At 40.5% G+C, this 27,558-nt stretch overlaps 1 protein-coding gene across 6 annotated transcripts in view; it reads left to right on the top strand.

The window, feature by feature from the left end:
- NCOA2 (nuclear receptor coactivator 2) overlaps positions 1-27,558 on the top strand; it is a 170,054-nt gene that overhangs the window by 98,607 nt on the left and 43,889 nt on the right. For all 6 annotated transcript variants that reach the window (XM_054984490.1, XM_054984488.1, XM_054984489.1 and 3 more), the window contains exons 5-9: positions 17,090-17,193; positions 20,536-20,713; positions 21,941-22,129; positions 24,965-25,066; positions 25,154-25,291. In XM_054984490.1, coding sequence (XP_054840465.1) covers positions 17,090-17,193; positions 20,536-20,713; positions 21,941-22,129; positions 24,965-25,066; positions 25,154-25,291 — 711 coding nt within the window. The remainder of the gene's footprint in view (positions 1-17,089; positions 17,194-20,535; positions 20,714-21,940; positions 22,130-24,964; positions 25,067-25,153; positions 25,292-27,558) is intronic.

Here is a 27,558-nt window from a genome sequence, read left to right as displayed (position 1 = left end):
AACCCTAAAGACTAGAGGATGCTCCACAGCTCCCCCTAAAGTACAAGTGGACTAAGCTAATTTTGAAGCTGTATTTTCAGCAACTAGACTCTTAGCAGACTCGCTTCTCCAACAAACTGAACCAGTTTTATGTGCACTGATATGTAATTAAAATGTTCTTGATTTCATATGAGCAGCAATAAAGGCCTTGGAAACGTTTTCCCTTTTTTTCTTTTCTTTTTTTCATTATTAAATAATGTTTCCCCTTTTGTTGCTACTTTGACAAAGCTTCTGTCCCAGTGCCTCTTTTGCACCCAGCATCTGTCTTCCTCTGGTTTTCTTTATTCACATTGTAACTTTATATCTACATTCATGTTATCAAGATCCTCTTGTAACCAAAGTTACAAACCAGCTTGAAACCAGTTTCAAACTCCAGTGAACCAAGAAAATCTGGCTAGCGTTAATTATAGTTAGTGACAGCAGATGTAACACCTAACTATGGTTACAGCAAACCCAGGGAAGAAGATTTCTCTAATCCCTTAGCCATGGAACATGATTCTGTTCTGGACTTCTGTTGCTGCTTTCATGGGGTGGAGGAAGGATTTAAAGAGCATACTTTACCTATCCTGGATTATCTGGGGCACATAAAAATGAGAGATTTTTGTTGCTGTTCACAATGAGCAGGAGAGGATTAAATGACTCTTGACCTATGTGTGGCTCAAGAGGGTGGAATTAGCCTAAGAGCATAACAATAAAAAAAAACTTTGGTAATGGTCTATACTGCAGATCTCATGAGAAGACTTTTTGGGGATAAGGGAGCAGACTGGATTGCAGTTATGTATCCATCTGCTGTTTCTAGGTTAGGAGGTTTCTTACAGTCCAATGCTAAAATTGCACTGTCCATTCTGGATTTTGTTATTGCCGCTTTCCCATAGATTTCTTTGGCATATTTTCTTTCTAAAATGTATTTTTTTCTTGCTCTTCAGTGGGGTATCTGCACACTGAGTCCATTTTGGCTTGTGTTTTTGCCAATTTCAGTCCTTTCTTTAGGAAACTCATATTCTGTTAAGGCATAAAGGAACCTTTGCTGAAGGCTTTTGGTCTGCCACCAGGTTATTTATTAGCTCCAGATCCCAATAATACTTCAGAGAATACTTACAATCGTTCTGATGCCATCATCCTTTCTGCTGTTCAGCTTCTTACAGTTTTTACTCAAATGCAAGACTAGGTTTTTTCATAGGTGTGCCATAAAAAAGTTACAGTTACGTCCAGTATACCTAATAGTTATTTGCGTGTCACATTATTAAGGTGTTTGTTTACATTAACAGTCTTCTTCCTTTCATAGATACTTGACAGGTTCCCATGGCCATGTTTCTCATGGTGTTCATTTGTTGATCCAGATTGTTTTGCCCAAGAGGAAATAGTTCTGTGAAGCTTTCACCAAGTTTACAAACTGTAGCAAATCTTTAGAAAGTATCTTGAGTTCCTGGCATGCCCAGCTGTGATATGAGTCCATGGCAGACCTACATTTGGCTTATTAAAATAAATGGTCAGGTTAACCACAGGCAGAACAGTCTCGCAAATTAATCCTTCATTATAGTTTTGCTAGTTGAAGCCTACCACTGTTCCAAGTGTCTTCACTTCAGTTGGTCCTAATATATAACAGGTTTAAAGAAATTATGAAGTTGTTCAGTAGCTTCTCACATTTTTCAAAAGCACACAAAAAAGGCCGAAATTCATGATATGAAATCCACAGGTCAGGGCACAGGTTTATGACCCAGATAGTGCTTATATATTCAAATGGGGACTCATCTTCGAATAAGCTTCCCATTTCTCTGTTTGGCTGCAAACAGGACATGAGGGAGGGACGTCCCTCCCGCCCTGTTGGCCCCCTCCTGTGACTTTGTGTGCCCTGGGAGGGACATGTGGTGTCAAAGGAAGGAGCAAATAGCTTCTGGGCAAAAATGCCATAAGAAGGAAGTTCCTCCCTCCTTTATGCCCTATTTGCAGCCAATGGAGATTCTTTTAAAGGCAAGTCCCCTCTTGAATGTATAAACATGAGTTTGATCAGGAGTAGACATGGGCACGAACAGCATTACGAACGGAAAAAAACCATAAACAGCCCGTTCATCTGTTCACGAACAAGCCGTTCGTGAGGCTCCATTCTAAACGAACAAGTGGTCATTGCGAGCCTCGTTCATTGCCTTGGTCAGCTGTTTGTCAAGCCAGACAATCTGGGGCCTTTCAATCAATTCCCCTGGCAATGGCAGGGACTGAACTCTGTCTGAACTTCGGGGTTTCCTTCTGGCTTTAACCCTTCAATGTACTTCCAGCAGAGAGTCCCATTTTTGCCACTGTGAAGAGAAAACAACAGCAAATAGGAGGGGGACACATGGATCATGCCTTTCCTGGGGTGCAATCTCTCTGAAACTTTGGGGGGTCTTCGGAGGACAGTGAGGGCTGTGTCCCCTGCAAATTTGGTGGGTATTGGACATTGGGAAGGTCAGTCTGTGACCCCTCAAAGTAGCTGCCTTCCAACAGGCAGTTCCATTTTTGCCACTGTGAAGAGAAAATTACAGCAAAGGGGGGGCACATGGATCATGCCTTTCCCAGGGTGCAATCTCTTTGAAACTTCGGGGGTCTTCGGAGGACAGTGAGGACTATCTCCCCTGCAAATTTGGTGGGTATTGAACATTGGGAAGGTCAGTTTGTGGGGTGTTTAAAGGGCCATGCCCCTTGCACGTGGCAGGAAAGGGCCCTTTAAACTATCAGCTGGCAGGCGACAGGGTGGAATTCCCCCTGCCACCTGCCAGCTGATAGTTTAAAGGGATATTTAAGGGGCCATGGACAACGAACAATGAACATGTTTGTGAACAGGGTCATGTTTACTGTTCATTGTTCGTGGATGGCAACGAACAACGAACAGCTTGTGCGCTGTTGTTTTTCATTCGTGCCCTTGTCTAATCAGGAGCGTATGCCCTGACACATGGATTTCATATTGCATATTTTGGCCCTAAGCCACATGCTGGACAGAACTTAAATAGAGGCTCCCTTTACTCACCTTTCCTTCACTTCCTCCACACAGAGATGTGCGTTATCTATACTGTGAGAGCGACTACTAGCTATGCATAGGCTTAAATGGGTATTGAATATTTGAAAAACAGAAAGCAACAACCAGATCTCTCTCTCTCTGTCTCTTACTGAAAAACTGCTTTTCCTTAGCGGGGTTGCGGCACCAAGAAAGTTTCGGTTTTGGTTTGGAGAGTGGTGGTGGTTCTGGAATAACTCTGTTCCATTACTAGTTTGTTCCAGCTCAGCTGCTGCTGACTTGGAACTGTTACATTTGGGTTTTTTTATTTTCATGAGTTTCAGCCCATTGGGTACTTAGCTACACATGCACAAACGCATGCTGTTCTTTTGGGTGGGGGTGGGGAAAAGAGGTTCTATGGCAGCTGTTTTCACACTTAACCAAAACCCACATCAACCATTAGTCCCTTTCCTAGTCTAAACCATTGATCAACTGAGTTTTTCCTCAAACTCAATAAAAAACACACACAACAACAGACCCATAACATGCAAGTTTCAGCAGGTGAGGTAGTGGCAATGGCGTGCTCCCAAGTAAGAGAGTGCTCCAACCAGTGTAGTGCAGCAACATTAAAAATAATCCCCACAATGAGAGGAGAATCCAAATCCTTCCATTTGATGCTCAGAGTTTTGCTGCAAAACAGGGCATTCTTGCTGCCAATCTTCTCCATTGCCCATGTGCAGGCGGGCACAATGATTGGCTGAATCCCCACCCACACACACACACTTATGTTTTCCCCATAAGTTTTCCTTTTGCTCTAAGGACAGGCAGGATTGTTTTGGAAAGGGGAGAGGTATGCATTTGCCATTTGCCTCAGAAAAAGAGAGAGATCTGAAAGACTATGGAAGCAATCCTAAACAGATCTACATAGATATAAGTCCCAGATATTCAGCAGTGCTTACTCCCAGTCTTTCGAATTGCACCTTATGATTGAAATCTCCCAAATGTTTCCAAAGCTGATATGGGGGGGGGATCTCTCCTTCCAAGGACCCAATCAGCAGGGAGGCAGAGAATGGCATTTCCCAGGTAGCTACAGGGCACGCGTGATGGGAAGATGCACTCGCATGCATTGGTCTCATTCCCCCTTCCCGCCAACAGATTTAATTTATATGGTCTTTCTCCCCTTGGGTTCTGATTGGCGCTGTTCAGGAAAACAAGCTGCTGCCCTGTAAGACAAGCCCAGTGCCTGCCTGCTGCTGGAAGGTACAAATTGAAACAAAACACACAAACTTTTGGGCAGGAAGAACTCGTTACAATTTAGTTTCCTGTATTTGGTTCAGTATTCCAGAAGCTGCTTTAACTAGCCGAACCAGTGAGCTCTGTGTGTTATTTTCAGCTTGTTTTTTCCGTTATGCACACCCCTATTCGTTAGCCTAGTGAGTGTCATCCCATTTTTCAGACAGGATCATTTCAAAATTTCCTGCTTCTGCTGCTTCCCTTTTGCAAGATGCTTTGCCCCTGAATGCCACTTACCCCTATCTCAGCTATGGATTTTAACTACCAGTGTTGCAGGGAAGAGAGAAGGGAACAAGAGTCCTGGAACGTAATGCTGCTGAAAAGTAGCAGAACTCCAGCTCCCCAGGGCCTCAGGACTCCAGGCCCCCAAAATTTTATACACCACATTCTGCTTGGGGTCCTGCTAATTGCTGGTATTATTTGATCTCATATGACTGGAGGAATGGGTAAGTAACCTCTTCTCATTCCCATTTACATGGTTGATTTGGGTAAGCTTTGTTCAATATGCAGTTAATTTTTAGCAGTGTTCCACGGTAGCTGCCTCTGACAGCATATTGCTGTTCTACAGGCTGCAAACCACTGGGAAACAATGCCTGGGAGACCTTCCTTTCGCTGACTGATGCTTTTGTTTATTTCTTTTGGTTCTCAGGCATTTGGGTACTCTTGCTTTCCTTTTTGTTCTTCCGGAAGTTTCTATGCTGTTCGTAATAGGAATAGCTGTTCTGCTTATGAAGCCAAAGCAAAAAGGATATAATCTTAACATCCATTTTAGCATCAGGAGTCATAGTGATTAAAAGAGTCCTTTCATTTGATGGCATCCTGTTCATTTTCAAAGAAATTAAAGCATTGTTGTCAAAGGTAAAATGATAAAAAGGCCCTATGGAATTGGATGGAGAGTTTTTCATTCAGTTTATTTTCTGTTTTTGCCTAAATGATGTTGCTATTCAGGTGGTTACTGAAACTAGAAAATACTACTTTTTCGATCTGAACTAGAAAAATATAGTTGTGGATTCTATTGTAGTGACTTACTTTTTCAGCCATTTGCAAAAGAGTCAGCTCCAGTGTTTGAAATTATATAGGCTGATATATATGAAGATAAGAATTATTCCTTAGGAACAAAAAAATTGGAAATAAGAAAAGGTACAAGACAGGGGTTCCCATTATCTCCATTGTTGTTTATCTTGATTTTGGAATTGTTATTGATTCAAATAAGAGAAGATAAGGCTATAAGAGGCATAAGGATTAAAGAATTTACCTACAAGGTTAGAGCTTTTGCAGATGATGTGATGGTCATAGTGGAAGATCCAATACAAAATATGCCAAAGTTGCTTGCTAAGATAAAAGAGTTCAGAGATCTGACTGGATTTTATGTTAATAAGAAGCAATCAAAGATACTATGTAAGAATATGACTAAACAAAAGCAGCAAGAATTAATGGAAATTACCAATTGTGAAGTAACACATAAAGTTAAATATCTTGGAATTGAGTTAACTGCGAAGAATATTGATTTATTTAAGAATAATTATGAAAAGCTATGGCAACAGATTGATAGAGATATGATTAAATGGAATAAACTAAATCTATCATGGCTGGGAAGAATAGCGGCAGTTAAAATGAATGTGTTACCACGGATCATGTTTCTATTACAAACAATTCCAATTATTAGAGACACTAAACAATTTGAAAAATGACAGAGGAAGATCTCTGACGTTGTGTGGGCAGGCAAGAAACCACGAGTAAAAATGAAAGTTTTGTGTGACGCTAAAGAAAGAGGTGGACTGCAGTTGCCAAATATTAGACTATACCACAAAGCAATATGTTTAGTTTGGTTAAAAGAGTGGATGTCACTGAAAGATTGTAAGCTCTTAACACTGGAAGGTTATAAGAAGCTGTTCGGATGGCATGCCTACTTGTGGCAGGATAAAATAAAAGCTGATTCTATGTTTTTGCATCATTATATCAGAAGGAGCCTCTTCACGATCTGGAAAAAATATAAAAAATATCTGGGTGAAGGCATCCCCTCTTGGGTGGTACCGTTTGAAGTGATTGATCCGAGAGCTATCTACAATGAAGAACAATGTTTACCATATAAAGAGATATTGATTATGGAACAGAAAATGATAAGAATTAAATCGGAGGAAGAGTTATCTTCTTGTTACGGATGGTTCCAATATAGACAGATCAGAGACCTTTATAATTCGGATTGTTCAAAAGAAGGAATTAAATGGGAAAACTCGGAGTTGGAAGAGACTATACTACAAGAAAGCAAAAAGAAGATATCTAAGATTTATAAAATACTTTTGAAGTGGTATACAGAGGATGAGACGGTCAAAGTACAGATGGTGAAGTGGGCAATTAATTGTCATAAAGAAATAACAATGGAATCATGGGAATATTTATGGAAAACTACACTGAAGATTTCAACTTGAACCAGTATTAAAGAGAATGTTTATAAAATGATCTATAGATGGTATTTAACGCCAAAGAAGATTGCGCTTGGAAATGCTAACATGTCAGATAAATGCTGGAAACGTAAAAAGCATGAAGGATGATTGTATCATATGTGGTGGACATGTGAAATAGCCAGACAGTTCTGGGGAGATATTATAGAAGTAATAAATGAGATATTGCAGATTCAAATAAAGAAGAACCCAGAACTATTGCTATTGAACTTAAGCATGGAAGATGTTCCTACTCAATACCGAACATTACTATTTTATATGACAACGGCAGCAAGACTTGCAAAAATGGAAGGTGCAAGAAATACCAACTATTGAAGATTGGATGCATAAATTGCTGTACATGGCGGAAATGGATAAAATGACAAGGAAGCTGAGAGATCAGAATCCAGCAGAATTTTTTACGGACTGGGGAAGATTGAAAACATATTTAGAAAAGAAGTGGGACGTAAAGGGGGAATTATGGCAATTTGAAAATTATTAGAATGGATTTGTTATTAGAAGAGATAGAGTCTTTACCATATGAAGTGAAGTATTAGCTAATTGTTAGCCCAAATGTAAGTGGACTTAGAGTTAATAGATATTGTTAGAATTACTAAAGTAGATATTTTATCCGACTGTTAGTTAGTTTAAATTTAAATATATGTGGAGCTAATATAAAGTAATAGATAATAGATTTTAAGTTTATAACAATATTTTTGGAGTTAATAGATAGGGCTTAGTTGAATAAAAGAGTCAGCTAATATAAAGTAATAGATAATAGATTTTAAGTTTATAACAATATTTTTGAAGTTAATAAATAGGGTTTAGTTGAATAAAAGTCAGTAAACATGAGATAAGGAGTTACAGAAAAAGGGGACAGATTGGGAATAGAATAGATTAGGCTATAGGGTTGGAAAGCTGTTGGAAGTCTTGGAAAAGGGGGTGAGGGAAAGGGTGGGGGAAAGGATAATGAGATGCTATTTGAAAGTTGTATATTAATATTCTCACCTAATAAAAATTTTCTAAAAAAAAAAAAGAAGAAGAATTATTCCTTAGGAACTGCTTAAGTTTTCTGGAGTACTTTGTGGGAGAAAGATCATTCCCATTTAATATGTCAAGTGGCATTATATGAAATGACATATTTAAAATCTGACATATCTCAGTTGCATACATTTTATTTGTACGTGAAGGAAATACATATATGTACCAATCAGTGCCATCCAGAGCAGAGTTACACCCTTCTAAGTTCATTGAATTCAGGGAGCTCAGGAGACTCCAACTCTGCTTAGAATGGCCCTGAATGTCTCCTTCCGTTATCTGAGAGTTCCTTTTGCTACTGTTAATTGACCCTGAAGAATTAAGTAATGCATACAAGCAATTTATATAGAAATCTCTGTTCTCGCATCAATTTTTTTCTTCTACTTTTCTTTTTTTAATTAACATTTTAATGCTAATGTGTATAAAGTGCTATCAAGTCACAACTGGCTTATGGTGACCCCAGCAAGGGGCTTTCAAGGCAAGTGAGAAGCAGAGGTGGTTTGCCACTGCATTCCTCTGCAGAGTCTTCCTTGGTGGTTTCCCATCCAAGTACTGACCCTGCTTAGCTTCCGAGATCTGGCGAGATTAGGCTGTTCCATGCTGCCTTCCCTTCCATCTTTAATAATATGGCTTCAATAAAGATTATTTCTTTGAATGTAAAATGACTGAACAAGCCTTGTAAGAGAGGAATTTACCATTAGACTAATTTACGTAAAAGCTAGTATTGATATGATTCAGGAAACTCACATTACTTCAGCACATACTGATTTGTTGATTTGGTTAATTGTACATTGCCTTCAGTCCACAGAAAAGTACAGGTATGGCAGTTTATCAAGATCCATATATTAATGATATAAACTCTTATATTGATCTAAGTGGTATGTATTGTTAATTGCTAAAATTAAAGGTGGGATTATGACTATTGATGTTTATGCCCCTAATAAGAAACAAACCAATTTTTGATGAATTAACAGCAACACTATCTGAGTTTGCAGTGGAAGATTTGTTAGTAAGTGGTGACTTTAATTCTGTCATGAATGATAAGAGTGATCGGTATCACTTAAGTGCCAGTACAACCTGAAGAAAAGAATATATTAACATTCTTAGGGGGACTGAATATTCTGAAATTATCTCAATCAGGAATTTCCTTGATTCCGTTATTCAACTAGATGGGGCGCTAAGAGCAATTAAGAACCTGAAGATGAACAAAGCACCACATTTAGATGGTCTTGTTCCTGAATATTATAAAAACTTTGCTATGATATGGCATCACTGTCTCTGGCAACTGTTAAAGAACTTTTTTGGGGGGGAAATACTTCCACCCACATGCTATGAATCTAAAACCATTGTAATACTAAAACCTGGCAAAGATATACAGTTAGTCTTCTCATGTAGACAAATCCATCTGTTGAATTACAATTATAAAATTTTGACAACCATTTTAGTTAACAGATTAAAAAAGATTGCACATATATATATATATCTCAATGGATCTAATGGTTTTATACTAAATCGTTATTCAACTATGAATGTTTGAAAATCATAACCATAATTGACATAGTAAGAAGGAAGGAGATAATGGCTTTATTGCTATTCTTAGATGCCAAAAAAGGTTTTTGACTGTGTTCAACACAAATTTTTGATAAATAGTCTTGGCTTATTCAGCTTTGGGAATCAGTTCCTTCAATGGGCAAATATAATCTATACCCAGTCTGAAGCCAGACTATATATATATAATACATCTCAGAAAGTATCCCATTAAGTGTGGAGAGTGTCCTCAAGTCATAGCTGACTTATGGCGACCCCTGGAGGGTCTTTCATGGCAAGAGTCTAACAGAGGTGGTTTGCCATTGCCTGTCTCTGTAACTCTGATCTTCGTTGGAGGTCTCCCATCCCGTCACTAACCAAGGCTGACCTTACTTAGCTTCTGAAATCTGACAAGATTAGGCTTACCTGGGCTATCTAGATCAGGGCATCCCATTAAGTAGAGGGGGTTAAACAAGACTATCCACTCTCAGCCTTGTTTAATTTTTCTTTAGAATCATTAGCTATTGCTATTAGAAATGCAATTCCTGTTAAAGAGATGTCTTTATATTTTTACAAGATAAACCTCTTTGCTGATGACATAGCAATCTTTTCAACAGATGTGATCAATTCAAGTGTACACTGGCTCTGAATGTATTATGCCAAAAGCCTGCTCAGCATCCATCTTGCCTCAAAAACGGGATGGGGGGCGGGTTCCACTGGCAGCCACAGGGGGCCTAATCCATGTTCCTCACATGTGCTCTGAAGACCCTGATGATGTCACTTCTGGTTGAAAAAACAGAAGTAACGGGGTCTCAGTGGGGCCAAATCAAGCCCAAACATAGCGAAAATCTCTGTGTAATAAAGGCATTGAGAAAGGAGGCTATTATTTTTTTATACATTCTTGAGAGGCAGTGTCAGTCAAATAGTCAACATCGCCAGCTTTCTAGACTAAGATTAAACTTTATGTACACGTCCTAAAAAAGGTCTGATCATTTACTTTGCACATCAAATGTGGCATTATATAAATGAATCACAAAACTGTGAGGCACAGGAAGATAAAGATATCTTTAAAAAAAAAACCTGTCTACTGAAGCAGAATAAAATGTGCCAAACCAGTGGTTCCCAACCTTTTCTTTATGGTGACCCACAAGTCTAAATTTACTTTGTATAGTGACGCATCCAGGACTGGCCCAAGGGATTAATAAGGTGCTGGTGGGGGCGGGGGGGGTGGATGCTGGGTTGAGAAGATGCTGGAACATGGGAGATGTGTGTTAGGTGGCTCAGTGCAACATTACATCTCCCACAGCAGATAGAGAGCAGTGAGGCACTGCAGGGGGCTTGGTAAGAGGTCAGGATGCTGAAGGATATAGAGCTCTCTTTAACTATGTAGAAACTACATAGGGATAAGACAAAAAATCCTTTAATAAGGAACAGTGTAAAGACAGAGCCTTTGCTCATGCACACTCTTTCTTTCTCTCCTCCTTTCACTTTTGCATGCACTGAGCAGCTTCCACCTACTCTCCAGCCTCTCCATCCCTTTGTCCAGCTACTATTGTAAAGTTACTAGTTGCCAGAAAGCTTTTCCCCCCTCATTATTGTCTCAAAGGGCATAGCGAAAATGTGAGAAGCTGGCAAGAAAAAAGAGAGAAATTAGGGATGGCTGGTGTGCAACCCACTTTCAGAACCTTTGCCACCCACTTTTAGGTCCTGAAGCACAGGTTGGGAAACACTGTTCTAAACTACAGTGATATTATAGTGGTTATTTTTCTCTTGGTTCAAGTTGTAGAAAACCATATATTTAATTATTCTTGGAAGTGGATTTATCAAGCTGTCCTTTAAAAAAATTAATGTTATTATCTTTCATTTCCATTTTTACATAGATCTAATGTTGCAACTGTGGTTCAGGTCAGACATAATGCTGGATTCCTGTAACCTGGAATTTACAAAAAGAGAACCAACCTTCTGAATTTAGGTCCTCTTCTACATCCTTTTCACCCTTACTGGTGTTAATTCCTCCCTCTTTTCCCTTGGTGGCTTTAACATGGTTGAGCATTATATCTAGTGGTGTGCACCCGCAAGATAAATCATGTTGATTTGGATTCATATTTAAGGGTTACCCCCCTCCCCAAATCAGCACCTCTAAACTCTAGTTAAGATTCTCTAATAACAACAACATTCTATCTATATACCACCCTTCAGAACAACTTAACACCCACTCAAAGCGGTTTACAAAGTATGTCATTATTATCCCCATAACAACCTGTGAGGTGGATGGTGCTGAGCTCTGGAGAGCTGTCACTGACCCAAGGTCACCCAGCTGGCTTCAAGCAGAGGAGTGGGGAATCAAACCCACTTCTCCAGATTAGAGTTCCATTGCTCTTAACCACTGCACCAAACTGGCTCTCCAGTTAGAGAATCCCAAATTTATCAGGCCATTATTCTCTATGGGGAAAACTGTCTGAGGGGCTGGGAGGGTGCATTTTTCAAGCAAACTCTGCCAGATTTGCAGGGAAGTTACTCCTGTTGACTAAAGACCCCTCTCCCAAACTGAAGGAAAATTGGACCCTGAGGTCCAGTTCTATGGGTCCCTGAACAAGCTGCTCCCAGCCACTCCATTGTTTACTTTGGAGCCACATTTGCAGCAAAGGGAAACCTTAAGGCAGTGGCAACCCCTGGCCAGCCCCAGTGCAAGTCCCACTCCCATGCAATTTGAACCAACAGAGACCAGCATAACCAAAGTAAAGCAAGGGAACCACCTGCAAACCAGAGAATCTTGGTGTCAAATCACAGAACCCCAATATCAAACCAGAGAATCCTAGACCCAAACTGCAGTTTGAGTGGTTTTTTTGGAGTTCAAATAGGGGTGAAGGGGTGGGATGAGAATCCACTCTCCTTGCTGCCTCTTCCCCCACCCTACCAGCCTCCTGTCACTCTCCTGATGCAACACAGAGCTTGCCTCCACTTGGGCCACTGCCTTCTCACTCACTGTTGTTCCACCTCTGCTGCAGCTGCCTCCAGCAGCTGCTTGCAGCCAAATAATCTGGCCCTGCAGAGTTTGGTTCCTCAGATCTGGTCCAGGCTTCTCTTGTGCAATCCAGCATAGCTGGAGTATGCTGGATTGACATAAATCCAGTCGTTTTGCTGGTTCACGATTCCTGGATCACACACCCCGTATCATATCTGCATTAATGCTAGCCCTGGTTAATGCTAACTTGGATTTTAGTCAGGATTCCAAATTCAAAATCAGGGAGCTAAAGACAGATGTGCGTTCATTTCAAAATCAACAGGAAATGCCCTATTTTTCATTTGTTTTGAAAGAAAAACAAATGGTTTGGGCCAAAAACCTATTTCCACTTGTGACTTTTTGTGTTCCCTCCAATTTGAATGACTTTTTCAGTAATTGTACTTACTAAACAAACTTGGCCTTTCAACTTCCATGCAAACAGGAGTTCTACTTTTACCAGCAATCAGTTTAAAGATTTGTGAATGTTAAATTTAAATGGGTGCTATAGCATCTGGAGTGCCACTTAGCAATTTAACGTAAAGACATAGTTGTACCACTAAGGGAATTTTTATGTAAACAGGAAGCAGTTGTACTCTGAATAAAATATTTTATTTCTGGTTTATGTTTTGTCTTAAATGCCAATAAAACTGGCACTCATAATACATTTGGTAGGGGACATACTTTGGGTGAGGGGTACAGTACCTAAAATCTTGTTCCGTTTAAATGGAAAACATAATTTACAGCCAGAAAATGATTGCAATTTTAGAAACAAACCAAAACAATTGCATGCCCTTGTCTGAAGTAGATGTACTAGCTGGAAAAGATGAATAATACTAATAACTGAACCAAATAATTTTTTTAAATTAAGAAAATGATTGTAATCTAACCAAGACGTTTTGAATACTTTTAAAATTTTATTTTTAGTGTCTGAATGTGCACTAGATTTAGAATGATTTTTCTTCCAGAATAATTACATGCTTACAATATATTCCTCCTCTGTTCTATGCATTGTGTAAATATGGGCTTGATATAGTGCCTCTTGATTGAAAAGGGGGTTTTGCAATCTGGAAGGAGGAAGAGGCCAATCTAGTATTACGGCAGCTTTTAAAGCATTCTACAAATAAAGTAACATTGGCTTCAAAGATAATATTCATGACTTTGGAGTGAATAAGTCAGTTGTCAGCCTTTGGAAATCTGCTACTTCAGTCTGTTTATATACTAACAAATTGGTACAATCAAACATAACTGGGGTAAAAGTGAAACTGAAGTCCACTTTCTGTACTCTGCATTCAAGTGGGGAAAGAGAAGCAGGGGAGGAGTAGAAATGTGATACCATTAGTGCTTCAGGATTGGTTAGTATGGCTGTTGCTCTCAATGGATTATGAGGAGGTCTCATTTGCTGACAAGAGGGCTGTGTGTCAGGAAGGGAGTGGAGCAAGTCTTCGCTCCAAAGGCGCTCTCAGTGAGTAAACAGGCTGGGAAATAGTGCAGCTGTGCTTTTTAAATATGCACTGCAGGAGATTTCAGCAAGCTGATGATATATCGTGCATTAATGTTGAAAAGATAAACACATTTGGAGAGTGCAGGAAGGGCCTTGTATTTTTATGTTGGCAGAATGCTTCCTAATGAATAAGAATGTGCTGCTGGTTTCACAAAGCCATATGGCAGCTTTTCTAATTTTAGTTCAGTGTAGACGCATAATTCTCCCTTGTTTTACCTCCTAAAACCTTTTCTGTGGTGATACGAATCTTTTCCTGTATTACCTTCAATTTTAGCTATAAATGTGCCTGTTGTTCTAATGGCTCCTTTCGCTTTCAATTATATGTTGTAAAATGTAGCTGGGACCTCTCCTTATAACTATTTTTCTAAATAAAAGGAAAACGTACCTAGGGATGGTATTTGGTTATAGTTAATAATTTGATAGGTATTGTTTTGAAAAGCTGATAAATCCTTTTGATAGACACCTTCCTGTTGAATGAATTAGTAGGACATGCTTAACCTCTAGCGTACAAGGCAATCAAAGTTTCATAGATTCAAAATCCTGGATGCTAGTGTTATGTTTAATGAAACTAAAAGTTATTCTTAATGCTTTATTAACCCCTGAGTCTGTATACTTTAAACTCTTCAGTACACTGTCAAGCTCAAATATTATTTTTACAGTTTGCTATTTTTGTTATGTGAAAAACAGTTTATTGCAGGATTTGCCAACCTCCAGGTAGTGACTGGAGATTTCCTGGAATTACAACTGATCTGCAGGCCACAGTGATCTGTTCTCTTAGAAAAAAATGAGACAAGTTACTTGATTTCTACACATCTGCTTACCTCGAGGTTTGATGGGAAGTGTAGGAAGTGTCGGCATCTTTGCAGCTTTAAGTTTAATGTTTACAGAGTGGCAGGGAGGGGAGTGCAGGTGTTGGGCTCTTGCTGGGTGCCCCCCTTCCCCTCCACTGCATGTGGGGGGGGATTTGGGGGCCCCTCTCCTGCCTCCCCTTCTCCACACAGCAGACAGGGTGCCTGGCCGCTGCTAGCTGCTAGCACGGCTTCGGGTGGGGGCCAGGCAAAGAGGTCAGCAGCCAGGGCACCTGGAGTGTTGCTGCATCTCTCCCCCCCCCCCCCACTGCTCGCCTGGTTCCTGCTGAGCAACACTGGGCTATGTAGCTCCTGGCTGTGTCGTGCGGTGTGGCTTCGGGCAAGGGCTGGGCGAACAGGGGGAAAGGCAGCGATGCTACGACCCGACACCGCGCTGGTCTGGGTGCACATGTCGCGTTGCTGCATCTCCCCCCACACTCGCCTGACCCCTGCCCAAAGCCGTGCCACATGGCCTGGAGCTGCATAGCCTGGCATTGCTCTGCGGGGGCCAGATGAGCAAGGGGGAAGATGCAGCAATGCTCTGGGCACCCTGGCTGCTGACCTCTTCACCCGGCCCCTTCCCAAAGCTGCACTACGAGCTAACAGCGGCCAGGTGCCCTGTCTGCTGTGTGGTGATAGGGGGCAGGAGAGAGGCCCCCCAAAACCCCACCCAGCAGGGGGAAGGGGGATGCCCGGCAAGAGCCCAATGCCTGCACTCCCCTCCCTGCCACTCTGTAAACATTAAAGTTAAAGCTGCACTTCCTACACTTCCCATCAAACCTTGAGGTAAGCAGATACGTGTAGAACTTGAGTAACTTGTCTCATTTAGTTCGGCTCAGAGTTTTCAATGGCATATCAACGCTGGGTGTCTGTTTAAATTATTGCAGACATTATATAGAATTATATAGAATTATTTATGCATGAGTCTTATTGTATTTATTGTATTTACTATTGTATTTCTGTGTTAGGAATTGTCTTCGGAATATTCAGCACTTTATGATATTTATGAATGCACATAGTCACTTTATTAGAAGTCACTTTATTAGATTGATTATATCATAAAATTAACATCAGAACTGGATCTGATACTGTGATTATTGATATTTCCCTGGATGTGGTTCTATCACCTTGGTTTCTGCATTATGTTTCCTAAGCAGCAATATGTTCGTTATCAACAGTGTGGAATTTCTGATTGTCCACAGATGTAGGAAGTGTAAATTGTTGATGCAACTAGCAGTCTTAAATAAGCTTTGATTTGTCAGTTATTCCAAAAATGGCATGTGGGATCTCACATTTATTTTAAATAGCAGTAGTTTGCTTTTCATAGAAAAGAACCTATTTTTAAATATCTTTCTTTAGCTGTTATCACAATGGCAATAAAGAAGTTTTCAGAATCTCAGTGTACACAGCTACATCTTGCGCAGCTCTGCTAGCATTCAGTTTCAAATATAAAACTTTTAAAGTGCAACTGTTCATGAGCTTTCTGCAAGTAATGAATGTGCTCATTCTGCGGTTCATAAACCTGTTGTCTTCTGCCCATGCTGATCCCCTACTTGGCATATCAGAAGAGGACAATAGTGGGCCCCAAACACAGTCTGTACAATCCATAGTCCAGTATTAGAGCACAGCTGTCTAACATCCCGTTATGGATCTTTGTGTTAGGATTTCCTTCTAAATTCACATTATCAGGTGTTTACATTTTTATTTTATACTGTTTATTCTTCATTTAAGCATTTGTATCCCTCCCTTCCCAGTGGCTCATTTTTGTACCCTTATTCAGTTCTGAGATACAGACAAATGCTTTATTTATAAATTAGGAATATTATTCTCCTTTTGATAGTCTCTTTAGTTGTGTGTAAATACGTTTATGCCTGTAACTCAAACCTCGAGCTTATTTACTTTAATTCAAAATGTAGTGATTCAGGAAATTTTCCAAGAATGAAGAATCCATGAGAATACATTAAAGAAATTGCAAACGTTCCTACAATTTGTACTCTTTAAAAAAATCATTTTTATAAGCCCTGTTTCTTTGTGAACGTTCTGTAATTTTGAATATCCACTATGTATATTGTCTTTTTTAAAAAAACCTAAAATCCAAGAATTTGACCTTGCAGGGCTAAAAATTGATAATAGCTTTAAAATCTAGCATCATATTCTGGTAAAGAGCAAAACTCTAGGCTTCTGAAAGGGATTTGTGCTGAAAAGAGGATGGGGGAAAATGGAGTATGGAACCCCACACAACCTACTTAGGCTCTCTTACCCTTGTTAATGAATTGGGAACGTTATGTCCATGCATCTCTGACCATGAGGGCTAGTTCCATGTCTGGTGCTGTGCATTTCTACTATTATGAGTGCCTAGCATAATCTAAAAATTCTCTGCTATGTTCTTTAATTTTTAATGTGGTGTATTTTCCTTGTTTTTATGAACAGAAAAGGCAGCGGCAGCTAATGAGGATGAAGTGCAGAAAGCTGATGTGTCATCTACAGGTCAGAGTGTCATTGACAAGGATGCCCTTGGACCAATGATGCTGGAGGTGCATAAGGTTTTCTGTTTATATGGTTAATTACATTATGCAGATAAAGTTTGATGGAGCAAAAAGACAAATTTGAATTCTTAGACCAACTGTCAAACAGTATCTTGTTTATTTATAAATATTTGTGCACAGAGCTGTTGAACTGAGAGTCTTTCGGTGTAGGGTCTCTGAAACACAAAGATAATAATAATAGTAATAATAATATTCAATTTATATACCGCACTTCAGGATGATTTAACACCCACTCAGAGCTGTTTACAAAGTATGCCATTATTATTCCCACAACAAAACACCCTGTGAGGTGGGCAGGGCTGAGAGAGCTAGAAGCTGAGACTGACCCAAGGTCACCCAGCTGGCTTCAAGTGGAGGAGTGAGGCATTAAACCCAGTTCTCCAGTTTGGAGTCCCACGCTCTTAATCACTACACCAAACTGGCTCTCAGAATAAAGCTTTTCATGCATGTTCTATTAGTTTTTGCTTTTGAGTTCATTTATGCAACTTTTCTGTAGCAAGAAAAGTTGTGCTACATGTTTTCATTACCATTTTGTTGCACGGGTGAGAGCAATAACATTTTCCATTTGCATGTAAGCAAGAAGAGTTAAGAAGTACATACTTACAGTGCTGATGACTCGGAGTTTGGATGTCAGTGGTGAAGAAGTGCAAATGAAAATATGGGGAAAGCCCTGTTAGGTTCCCATTCAATATTTCAGTTTTTTAAAAAATTACTTATGATCATCTTTGATGCCAGATAGAGCAGAATCAAGCCAGACTGAATCAGAATTTAGTGTAATGGACTGTGTGGCTATTTAAAAGCTGTTGGTTTTCTGTATCTTTTAAATATAAGCATTGGTTTAATAAGAGTTCAAAATACAAATTTAGGAACAACCTGGGCTGCAATGAAAGCAGCATGGGGTTTTGTATAAAGGGCAGAGATGACTAATATATGATCCTGCAGTTCCCAGTTCTGATCTCTATATGGCCTGAGTGTATTTTAGAGCTTTCAGATATATCTTGCCCCTGATTTTTCATACTGTGTTGATATCTATCATTTAATTCATCCACAAGGCTTTCTGGTGATATAGTCTTCCCTCTTCACCTTTTTTGGGTTTACTTCTCAGACTCTGTTATTGTGAAACTTGTACCTAACAGATATAGTGTGAATTTAGTTCATTTTTGTACTCTCTTCCATAACATATAAAATTAAACCAGGAAAGTTCTGAGTAGACATGGGCACGATCTGAATTACGATTTCAAAAAGTCCCTGATTTTGGCGTTTGCTCCATCGTGACTCAGCTAATCGGTTCTGTCCACGGCAACTGATCCAGCAGTTGGGAGTTTGCTTGTTTGGGACTTGATCGGATATATCGGTTTCTGTTTGGAATTGCAGACACTCTGGCGCTAGTAATTAATTCCCGGGGCAACGGAGTCAGGGGGGGAATGAGCTGTCTTTGCCCTCCTTCTGTCGCCCTTGAAACACGAATGGAAGCCCAGCTTTCCTTGATTAGCAGGCTTCCTTCCAACCACAGAGCAGCAACCCAGGGGAGGGAGGGGGAAGGGGGTGGACACAAAGGAAAGGCAAAAGGCAGCGCGGGAGGCTGGGAGACCACCTGCGCCGTTTGCCTTTTCCCAGGACAAGGGGCGTGTGGGCAAGCCAGCTGCCCCTTGTCCGGGGGAAAGGCAAAAGGCAGTGTGGGAGGCCACCCACGCCGTTTGTCTTTCCCCAGGACAAGGGGGGATGTACTAAAACGAATGACAGGATTGCCCATTGAAAATAATGGGAGAGGCTTGAATGCCCATTGGAAATAATGGGAACCTGGAATGCCTATTGACTTGCATGGGCTCCATTGAAAGACATTAGAGCAAAAAAATGGTGCAAAGAAAACGTGGAATAGATTTTGAAGGAAACTCTCTGGGCCCAGATAGACTGTTCTGGGACTGGATTGACAGGCCCCTGAGTGCAATGACGGCCTGAAGGGGTCTGGGACTGGAATGACAGGCCCCAAGCTGGAATGACGGCCCCTGGGTCTGTCAGAAGGGGTCTGAGACTGGAATGATGGTCCCTGGGTGACAGTCAGGGGCCTGTCATTCCAGTCCCAGAGCCCTTCTGGCAGACCCAGGGGCCGTCATTCCAGGTAGGGGTCTGTCATTCCAGTCCCAGACCCCTTCTGTCACACTTAGGGGTCATCATTCCTGTCAGGGGCCTGTCATTCCAGTCCCAGACCCTTTCTGTCACACTTAGGGGTCGTCATTCCAGTCAGGGGCCTGTCATTCCAGTCCCAGAGCCCATCTGAGACACCCAAGGGCCCTCATTCCAGGTAGGGGCCTGTCATTCCAGTCCCAGAGCCCTTCTGAGACACCCAGGGGCTGTCATTGCACTCAGGGGCCTGTCAATCCAGTCCCAGAACAGTCTATCTGGGCCCAGAGAGTTTCCTTCAAAATCCATTCCACGTTTTCTTTGCACTTTTTTTTTTTTTTGCTCTAATGTGTTTCAATGGAGCCCATGCAAGTCTATGGGCATTCCAGGTTCTCATTATTTCCAATGGGCATTCAAGCCTCTCCCATTATTTTCAATGGGCAATTCTGTCATTCGTTTTAGTACATCCCACAAGGGGCGCGTGGGCAAGCCAGCTGCCCCTTGTCCTGGGGAAAGGCAAAAGGCAGCGCGGGAGGCTGGGAGGCCGCCTGTGCCGTTCACCTTTCCCCAGGACAAGGGGTGCACGGGCAAGCTGGCCACTCCTTGTCTTGCGGGGCAGGTGAATGGCACAGGCAGCCTCCGAGCCACTCGCGCTGCTGCCAGCTTCGCAGCACACCGGGACAGCCAGCTTGCTGCGTGGGCAGGAGCAACTCAGGAGCGCGTACGCATGTGCAACAGCCTGACTACGGTTGCTGGGTGCGGGCCTCCCTGATTTCCAATTTTGGATCCGATTTTGGACCGGAAGTGAGACTTGATCGGTTAGAATCGGGTACCTGTGTTCGGCGACGCCACGGAATCACGATCAGCTAAATCGGGATTATTTTTTGGATCGTGCCCATGTCTAGTTCTTAGTTGTTCCTAGGCTTTTATGCTCAGTCTTATTTTCATCAGCATAGCAGGTACTACTAAGCAACTGAACAGCTCTTTTGTATGAAAACTTCTTACTAATTTTAAAAAGTATTCTGATAAGGCTAAATTGCTTTCTTCTCTACATCTTTCTTTCTTCCTCTTTCTTCTCGACATCTCACTCAGTAGAGAAACAACATACTGAATGATACATGGGTTTAACATTATGTTAAAGTCTGTGTTTTCTGCAGTAATTCAGTGTTTTAAAATGTGTGTATTCTTTTTAAAAAATATATCTTTCAGGCCCTTGATGGGTTCTTCTTCGTAGTGAACCTGGAAGGTAACGTGGTGTTCGTGTCAGAGAATGTGACACAGTTCTTAAGATACAACCAAGAAGAACTGATGAACACAAGTGTGTATAGCATCCTACATGTAGGGGACCACAATGAATTTGTCAGAAACCTGCTGCCAAAATCTTTAGGTACAAAACTCTAAATATGTATTCATTATGATGGTATTTTTGCTAGACTTTCTTTCATAAGTTAGCTCTGTAATTGTTTGCATTTAATGTCATTTAAGCTTAATGTCTGTTAGGAGTGCTGTTCTTACCTCTGCTGTTGTCTCTAAAATAGTTTCTTAAATGACTTGTTCATTTACTGGTTCATGACTTGTTCATTTATTTGGGACTTTTGCATAGGTTCGTGCAGCAACTGACAGCATATTATGTGATTCGTCATAAGCATAGATAGCATTGTCATTTTTCCCTCCTTTAATCTTGAAGCTGTTTTATTATAAAAGATGTAGGTAGCTGTATTGATCCATATTACAATCCAAACACAAAAGCCCTGTAATATTGTGCAAATGTTTTTGTTCTGAAGAACTCTTTATCATGCTGGGTGACACATTTTATCTTGCACATTTTTATCCTGCCTTTACTTCAAGGAGCTCAGAGCGGTGTACCTTATTCTCCTTTCTCCCATTTTATCCTCATAACAACCTTCTGTGATAGATTAGAGAGAGAAATCAGTCACCCAGTGAGTTTTGTGGCTAAGTGGGGGACTCCCAGCTTCTATCCTAGTACTCTAACAGCTATACCACATTGGCCAATAGAGGTATATATGGCTATCAGAAGCTTAGCGTTTTATTATTTGTCCCTCTGTTTTTTTAAAAAATCTAACCTAAAGCTGTTTTAAAGTGCAGTGAGCGCATTTGGCTTTCTCTTGTACTATTGACAGAAATATTAGTACATAAGACACAGTTTGTTGAAATGCCCATGAAGACACCTTATCCCTTGAGAAGCAAGTTTATTGTTTCCTTATTTGCACATATTTAGCATTTTGCATTAGTATATTGCTCAGTCTCTCTTTAAACTGCTTAATTTAAAGGGAACATTGTGGCTGAGAATGATCTTCCTAAAGATTGCTTTACATGATGATCTTTTTTCCCTAAAGTGAAATAATCACAACGTATGAAAAATGCGTGGACTGACACGTGACACACATCATGGGTATTTATTTTGTGGTCAGGAAGTGGAAGCTTTGTGGCAAAAGTCAGCAGCCTTGTTTACTTACACTGAAATTGAGAATAGTTAGTATTGTGTACAGGATTTGCACCCAGTAAAGGTACAGATCACCCTTTGATAACTTTAAAAATGACCCCTCAGAATATTGTCCAGCATTTTATTGTTTGTGATCTTTGCTTTACTCAGTGAATGGGGGACCTTGGTCTGGTGAAGCTCCTAGGCGAAACAGCCATACCTTTAACTGTCGGATGCTGGTAAAACCTTTAACTGATTCTGAAGAAGAAGGCCATGATAACCAGGAAGCACATCAGAAATATGAAACTATGCAGTGCTTTGCGGTTTCTCAACCAAAGTCCATCAAGGAAGATGGTGAAGGTAACCAGAGCATTTTATGTGATGATTTTCATGTTCTCCTTTGGCCTTTATAAATAAAATAGAATTTCTTTAATATTCAGTTAACCATTTTTCATTTGAATTAATGGAGCTTCCCAGTGGAACTAGCAGTTACTGTTTATGCTAATATCAGGTTATCTGAATATCTGATCTCTCTCTCCTTTGTAAAATGTCTCATTATAAGGTACAATATTCAAACTTCCTTGTTCCTTTCAAAAACTAGATAAACACAAGCAGACATCCACAAGGAGTTGCAGCGGGTATCTCAATTCCCCTGCCCCTGTTTTTGTCCTTCCTGCCCTGGATGCCCTCATAGCCTCTCCTCTTTTCCTGCCTCCTTCTCTTCTTCCCACCCATCACCCTCCCAAACTTTATCTGCCCATCCACTTGTCTTCAGCTCTCCTCACTCTGGCAGCCTCCACTGAGGAAAACTATGCACCACACTGGTTTACATGAGGTGGCTGCCGTTGGATCAGTAATAAGCAGCCAGACCTGGATGAATCATGCAAGTCAGCTGGTAGAAAGTCACCTGGTGGTTGCTGCCAGGCCTTTTATTGTTTGGGGTTTTTAAAACACCCAGTTTGCTTTTTTTTTTTTTTAGTTTGCATATTTTTCTGCAAACCTGGGGTGTTTTTCATGTTTTTAGAAAGCTCTATCTTCTCCATTCATGGCTCTGATCTCCAGATTTAAGTATCCTCAGATTAGGCAGAGTTGGGAATTAGATATATTGGTTTATTGGCATCCAGTAGGTACAGATATGCATGTAGAAATTTGCTCTTCATAATTATATGTTGGAAATGACTGAATCCAAAGCACACTGATGTGGCCTTAAACATATCCACATGAAAGTAAGCCCTGCTTATTGTATTGAAACTTACTTCAAAACAAGTATGCTTAGCAATTAGCATGTAAATTAGTCAAGATCCTATTTAGCTTGCAACAATGAAAATGCAAGCAGAATTTTCCGAGTTACTTTTCTTTGGCAAGACTCCATTTTCCTCCTAGTTCACAGAAATTATGGCTTTCTGTCTACTTAAATTGCTTCTTCTTTTTTTGGCTTGTCCAGAAATATTAAATATATTTGCACTTCTGTAGTATTTCATGGCTACAGATAAAAATATCAATAACTGTATTCACAAATAGAGTATGTTTTGAGCAAAATGTTTAAATGGTCCATGGGTGAGAGAGAAAATAAATGTTGCTCCTGTCTTTTTTTTTAGTGTCAAAAAGTTAATCTACAGTTAGTTAACATTACAGTAATTGAAGTGTAGAAGATCCAGGTTTAAAAGCTTTCTTCTTCATTGGAAGACACCAAATGCTTGAGTGGATCTAAATGTCTACTTGGTGGTCAAACCAGACATGATGATGAGAGTTCCATGAATTAAGCTCACAGCATTTGATCCCCCTCCCCTTTAAATGCAGGTATTTGGGACCCCAACAGATAGGGATCACAGGAAGGAGAATTTAAGTGTCCCTTCCACACACATCATTTCCCCAAACAGAAACAGCCCAGAAAGCTGCTATATGGCCTGCTGTGACAAAAACACAACTGAATGCAGCTGTAAAAAGGTTGAACTCTTAGACATCAACAGTTTTGGCCACTAGAAGAATGCTTAAGGGCTGCTTCCTCTTACGTTTACCTGCTGTGCTATTTTTGACATTAAGGAGATAGATGATTTGTGGGATTGATGGAATGCATACAAGCATTGAATGAGGGCTAGAAAATCCCAAGGTCTTGCCTTGCCCTGACCCCACCTTAAGAGTGTAGGACATGAATCAGGAGAAGAATTGAAAGCTAGGGTTGCCAGTCCCCTGCTGGGGGTGGAGGATCCCCCACTCCCACGCTCCACCTCCCAGCCCAGCTTGCCTGGCTGGCGAGGGGCAACGCGCCTCCCAGGGTGCACTCCCAGGTGGCACGGTGTGCTCCTGCACACTGCAGCAGCCCAATTCAGCCCAATGTGGCCCAAATCCTGCCCAATTCAGCCCCTCTACACAGCGCAAGAGCACTCCCAGGATGGCATGTGGCCTGCACAATGCTGTCACTTCTCGGAAGTGGTGCCATCGCGCAGGTCGGGAGCACGTCTGAGAGGAATACCAAAGGTAGGTGCCAGGCCTCCAATCTCCTGCCCAGGGGGGTGTGGGACCTGGCAACCCTATGGAAAACAGTTATTATGGAACAGAAACTGCCATCTATGTGGTGGGAGTGTTGAAGTGCCAGCAGCTGGAGGGCTGGTTGTGATGGATACAGCCTCCATATGGGGCTCTGATTACAGAAAGCTCAGGAAAAGTGTGTGTTTTATTACCGTTTCAAAGAAGAAAGTGTTGGCGTGAATTGCTTTGAGATGTGCAACCAAACATGCATGTAAAGGAAGAACTGGAATCAGTTAAGATTCTATTATTTTTGAAGATGAGGGAATGTTGGGCCTGTAGAACTGATGCACAACTGATTGTTGTGCCCTATATGTATGAGAGGTAGTATGCACTTGTGGTAAGGTTTGGCTAGGAGCCTTTTGTTTGTATGTAACAGAAAACAGAAATGGGTGGTTGAGAAAGACACCTTTAAACACATTTTTAAGTGTTTCCTGTTCAATGTTAATTTTGGTTTTGTCATATGTTGGGAACTTATTGTAACCTGCTCAGGGCCTCTTGGAGTAAGCAGTCTAACAATCAAAATAAATAATTTTAAATGTAGAAATTTTGACAAAAGTACATGTTTTGTTAAAATAATCTATTTAGTGTTGTTCTGCATTGTAAACTCTGTTTCTTTCCTCTGTTTTCCTATGTCTTCAATTAAAAAATAATGTTGTTCTATTTAAGATTTGCAGTCTTGCTTGATATGTGTGGCAAGAAGAGTTCCATTGAAGGAAAGGCCACTTCTGCCCTCATCAGAGACATTTAGTACTCGCCAAGATTTGCAAGGTATCATGAAAACAGAAATTAAATGATGATAACAACACCAAAACTGTGCAAAGTGTCTGTTGTAACAATAGATTTGTGTATACACAGGCAAGATAACTTCACTAGACACTAGTACCATGCGAGCAGCTTTGAAACCTGGCTGGGAAGATGTGGTGAGAAGATGCATACAGAGATTCTATTCACAGCATGAAGGAGAGTCTTTTGCCAAAAGGCATCATCAGGAGGGTAAGGTTCACATATAAACCTTCAGCTTTTAGAGAACTTGCACTGAACCTCTGGTTAGTGCATTTCTCCTGTTTATATTCTGTATTCATGGGGAATTATTTCAAATAAGGACTGTTGTTTTGGATTGCCAGTATATGAACAAATTGCTCTAAAAGCATTGTGATCATTAGTCACATTTTCATTACATGTATATATTAGGCAGACAAACTCATCAGAGAAATGCTAATTTCAAAGCGCTGCCCTTGGCAAGTTGAAGGTATCTGAATCCTGCTTTTTGTATGTGTGTTTGTGTATGTGGGTGTTCGAGTTTCAATATGTTGCATATGTAAACATCATGCATGAACGAGACATCTGTTCTGTACAATATAGCTAAAAAAATGTGCTTAGTCTTAGTATAAGTGTATTCACACACCTTAATTAAACAATCCCTGTAAAGATAGCCTTTTCCTCTGGTGAATACTGTGAATTATTTTAATGTGGGTTTCTATACTGAGCCATTAAAACAGTTTGTATTATTTAATGTGATACCCCAGAAAAGAAGTGAAGGACCTGCAAGGATTTGTGGGAGACATCTCATTTTTCCCCTCTCCTACTCTTCTCTAAAAGCCCCTATAGCTTCTCCCCCTTTTCCTGCCTCCATCTCTCCTTCTGACCCACCAGCCAGACCTACCTTTATCTGTCCCCTTATCTTCTGCTTTCCTTCCTTCCCCCTCCCCTCCCATCCTTTATCCAGGAAAACCATGGCATGGGGAAACTGCAAGGAGTTTCAAAGGGGCCTCATTTTCCCATGTACTGCCCTTCCCACATTATTTTCTCTTTCCCTCTTCCTGACATTCCCCTAATCCTCACTTTTCCGAGCTTCCTTCTCTGCTTCCAACCCACCAACCTGTCTAGCTTTTATCTGCCGTCATTTTCAGCTATATATATTATTTCATTTACACCCTGCCTTTCTCCATAATAAGGGCCTAAATCAGCTTACATCATTCTCTTCTCCTCCATTCTGTTCTCACAACAATTCTGTAATCACCTGTACTCACTCTTTCAAAAGTAGGAACTCACTGTGTTGAAGTACACACACCCCCTTTTGAGAACCTCAGAGGCTGCATTCAACACAATATGAGGGGTTATTAGAGTGGATGTGGGGAGGAAGAGTAAAAGAGCTGAAGTATAGGCTAGCTGGAGCTGATCAGATTGAGGCCTACATTTTGAGAAGAAATGTTTTTCCTTCTGTCTTGTTAGAATCTTACTTGCTGTTGCAGAATTCACTTTGCACAATGCTTAGCTAGACATTTATGTATGTATTTAGATTATTTGTATGCCACCCTCAGCTCCCAAGCTAACAGTATAAAACAATATAAAACTGAAAATACTCAATAAAACAATTCAAATTGAACAAAACAAAGTAGCCTTAAAATAGAGCTAAAAGAAAAATATATATGCTTTAAGAGATGCAAAAGATGAGATGCCATCCTTTTTTTCCTTTGATGGATAATAAAAGTGATGGGGGGAACCTTTACTGAAAATGCACAAAAAAAAAGATTTAAATCCCACCCCTCTGCAGCTTGATCCTAGTTTAGGCCTCTGCTTTTGAATATGAAAATGTCTGAGAATGAATAAAAGTAACTAACCTTGGGTCCGTGTAAAATAACAGGAGTTTACATTTGAAGCAAGTCTTCTGACTTAAGCTATTCAGTGCCTCACATAAGGTTTTTATAGTGCAGTCCTAGAAATAAAAGTATTTTTGTTGTTTTTAAATGTATCCTGGAACAAGAGTCTCATCTAGTGCTGTCTTCTGTCAAAAGAAGTGTCCAAGAGTATACTTCACCACACAATCCCAAATTTTGCATCAAATATTATCAAAATGAAAACTAATCTTAAGGCTTATTTTATATCTATTTGTGTGTGTGTTTCCCTGAGCATTTTAGAAGCGTAGTATATAAATTTAAATAGTGATTCATCAAACTGGCATTTCTTTAACTTTCACAATCTTTAACATCAGTGTTATTGACAAGGGAGTGCTGGAATTTCCTGCTATGTTCTGAAAGTGCTGCCACCACCACTGAAAGTTCTGCCCGAAGGTTAAACTGAAACAATGACATAAGTTCAGTGTGAAATTTTATTTGACATTATTCCACAGCTACCATGTACTTTGTTTTTCTTTGCATTCTTACTTTACATAAACTCTTCTGGCTGTTTAATGTGTGTTTCCTGTTTTCCTCCTGCCAAAGGTAGGAGCATGACAGATAACTTGAAGGTTGGAGCAGAGA

This window comes from Eublepharis macularius, chromosome 7 (genome assembly GCF_028583425.1).
Source record: "Eublepharis macularius isolate TG4126 chromosome 7, MPM_Emac_v1.0, whole genome shotgun sequence".
Lineage (NCBI taxonomy): Eukaryota > Metazoa > Chordata > Lepidosauria > Squamata > Eublepharidae > Eublepharis > Eublepharis macularius.
This window is presented reverse-complemented; position numbering and strand designations above follow the sequence as displayed.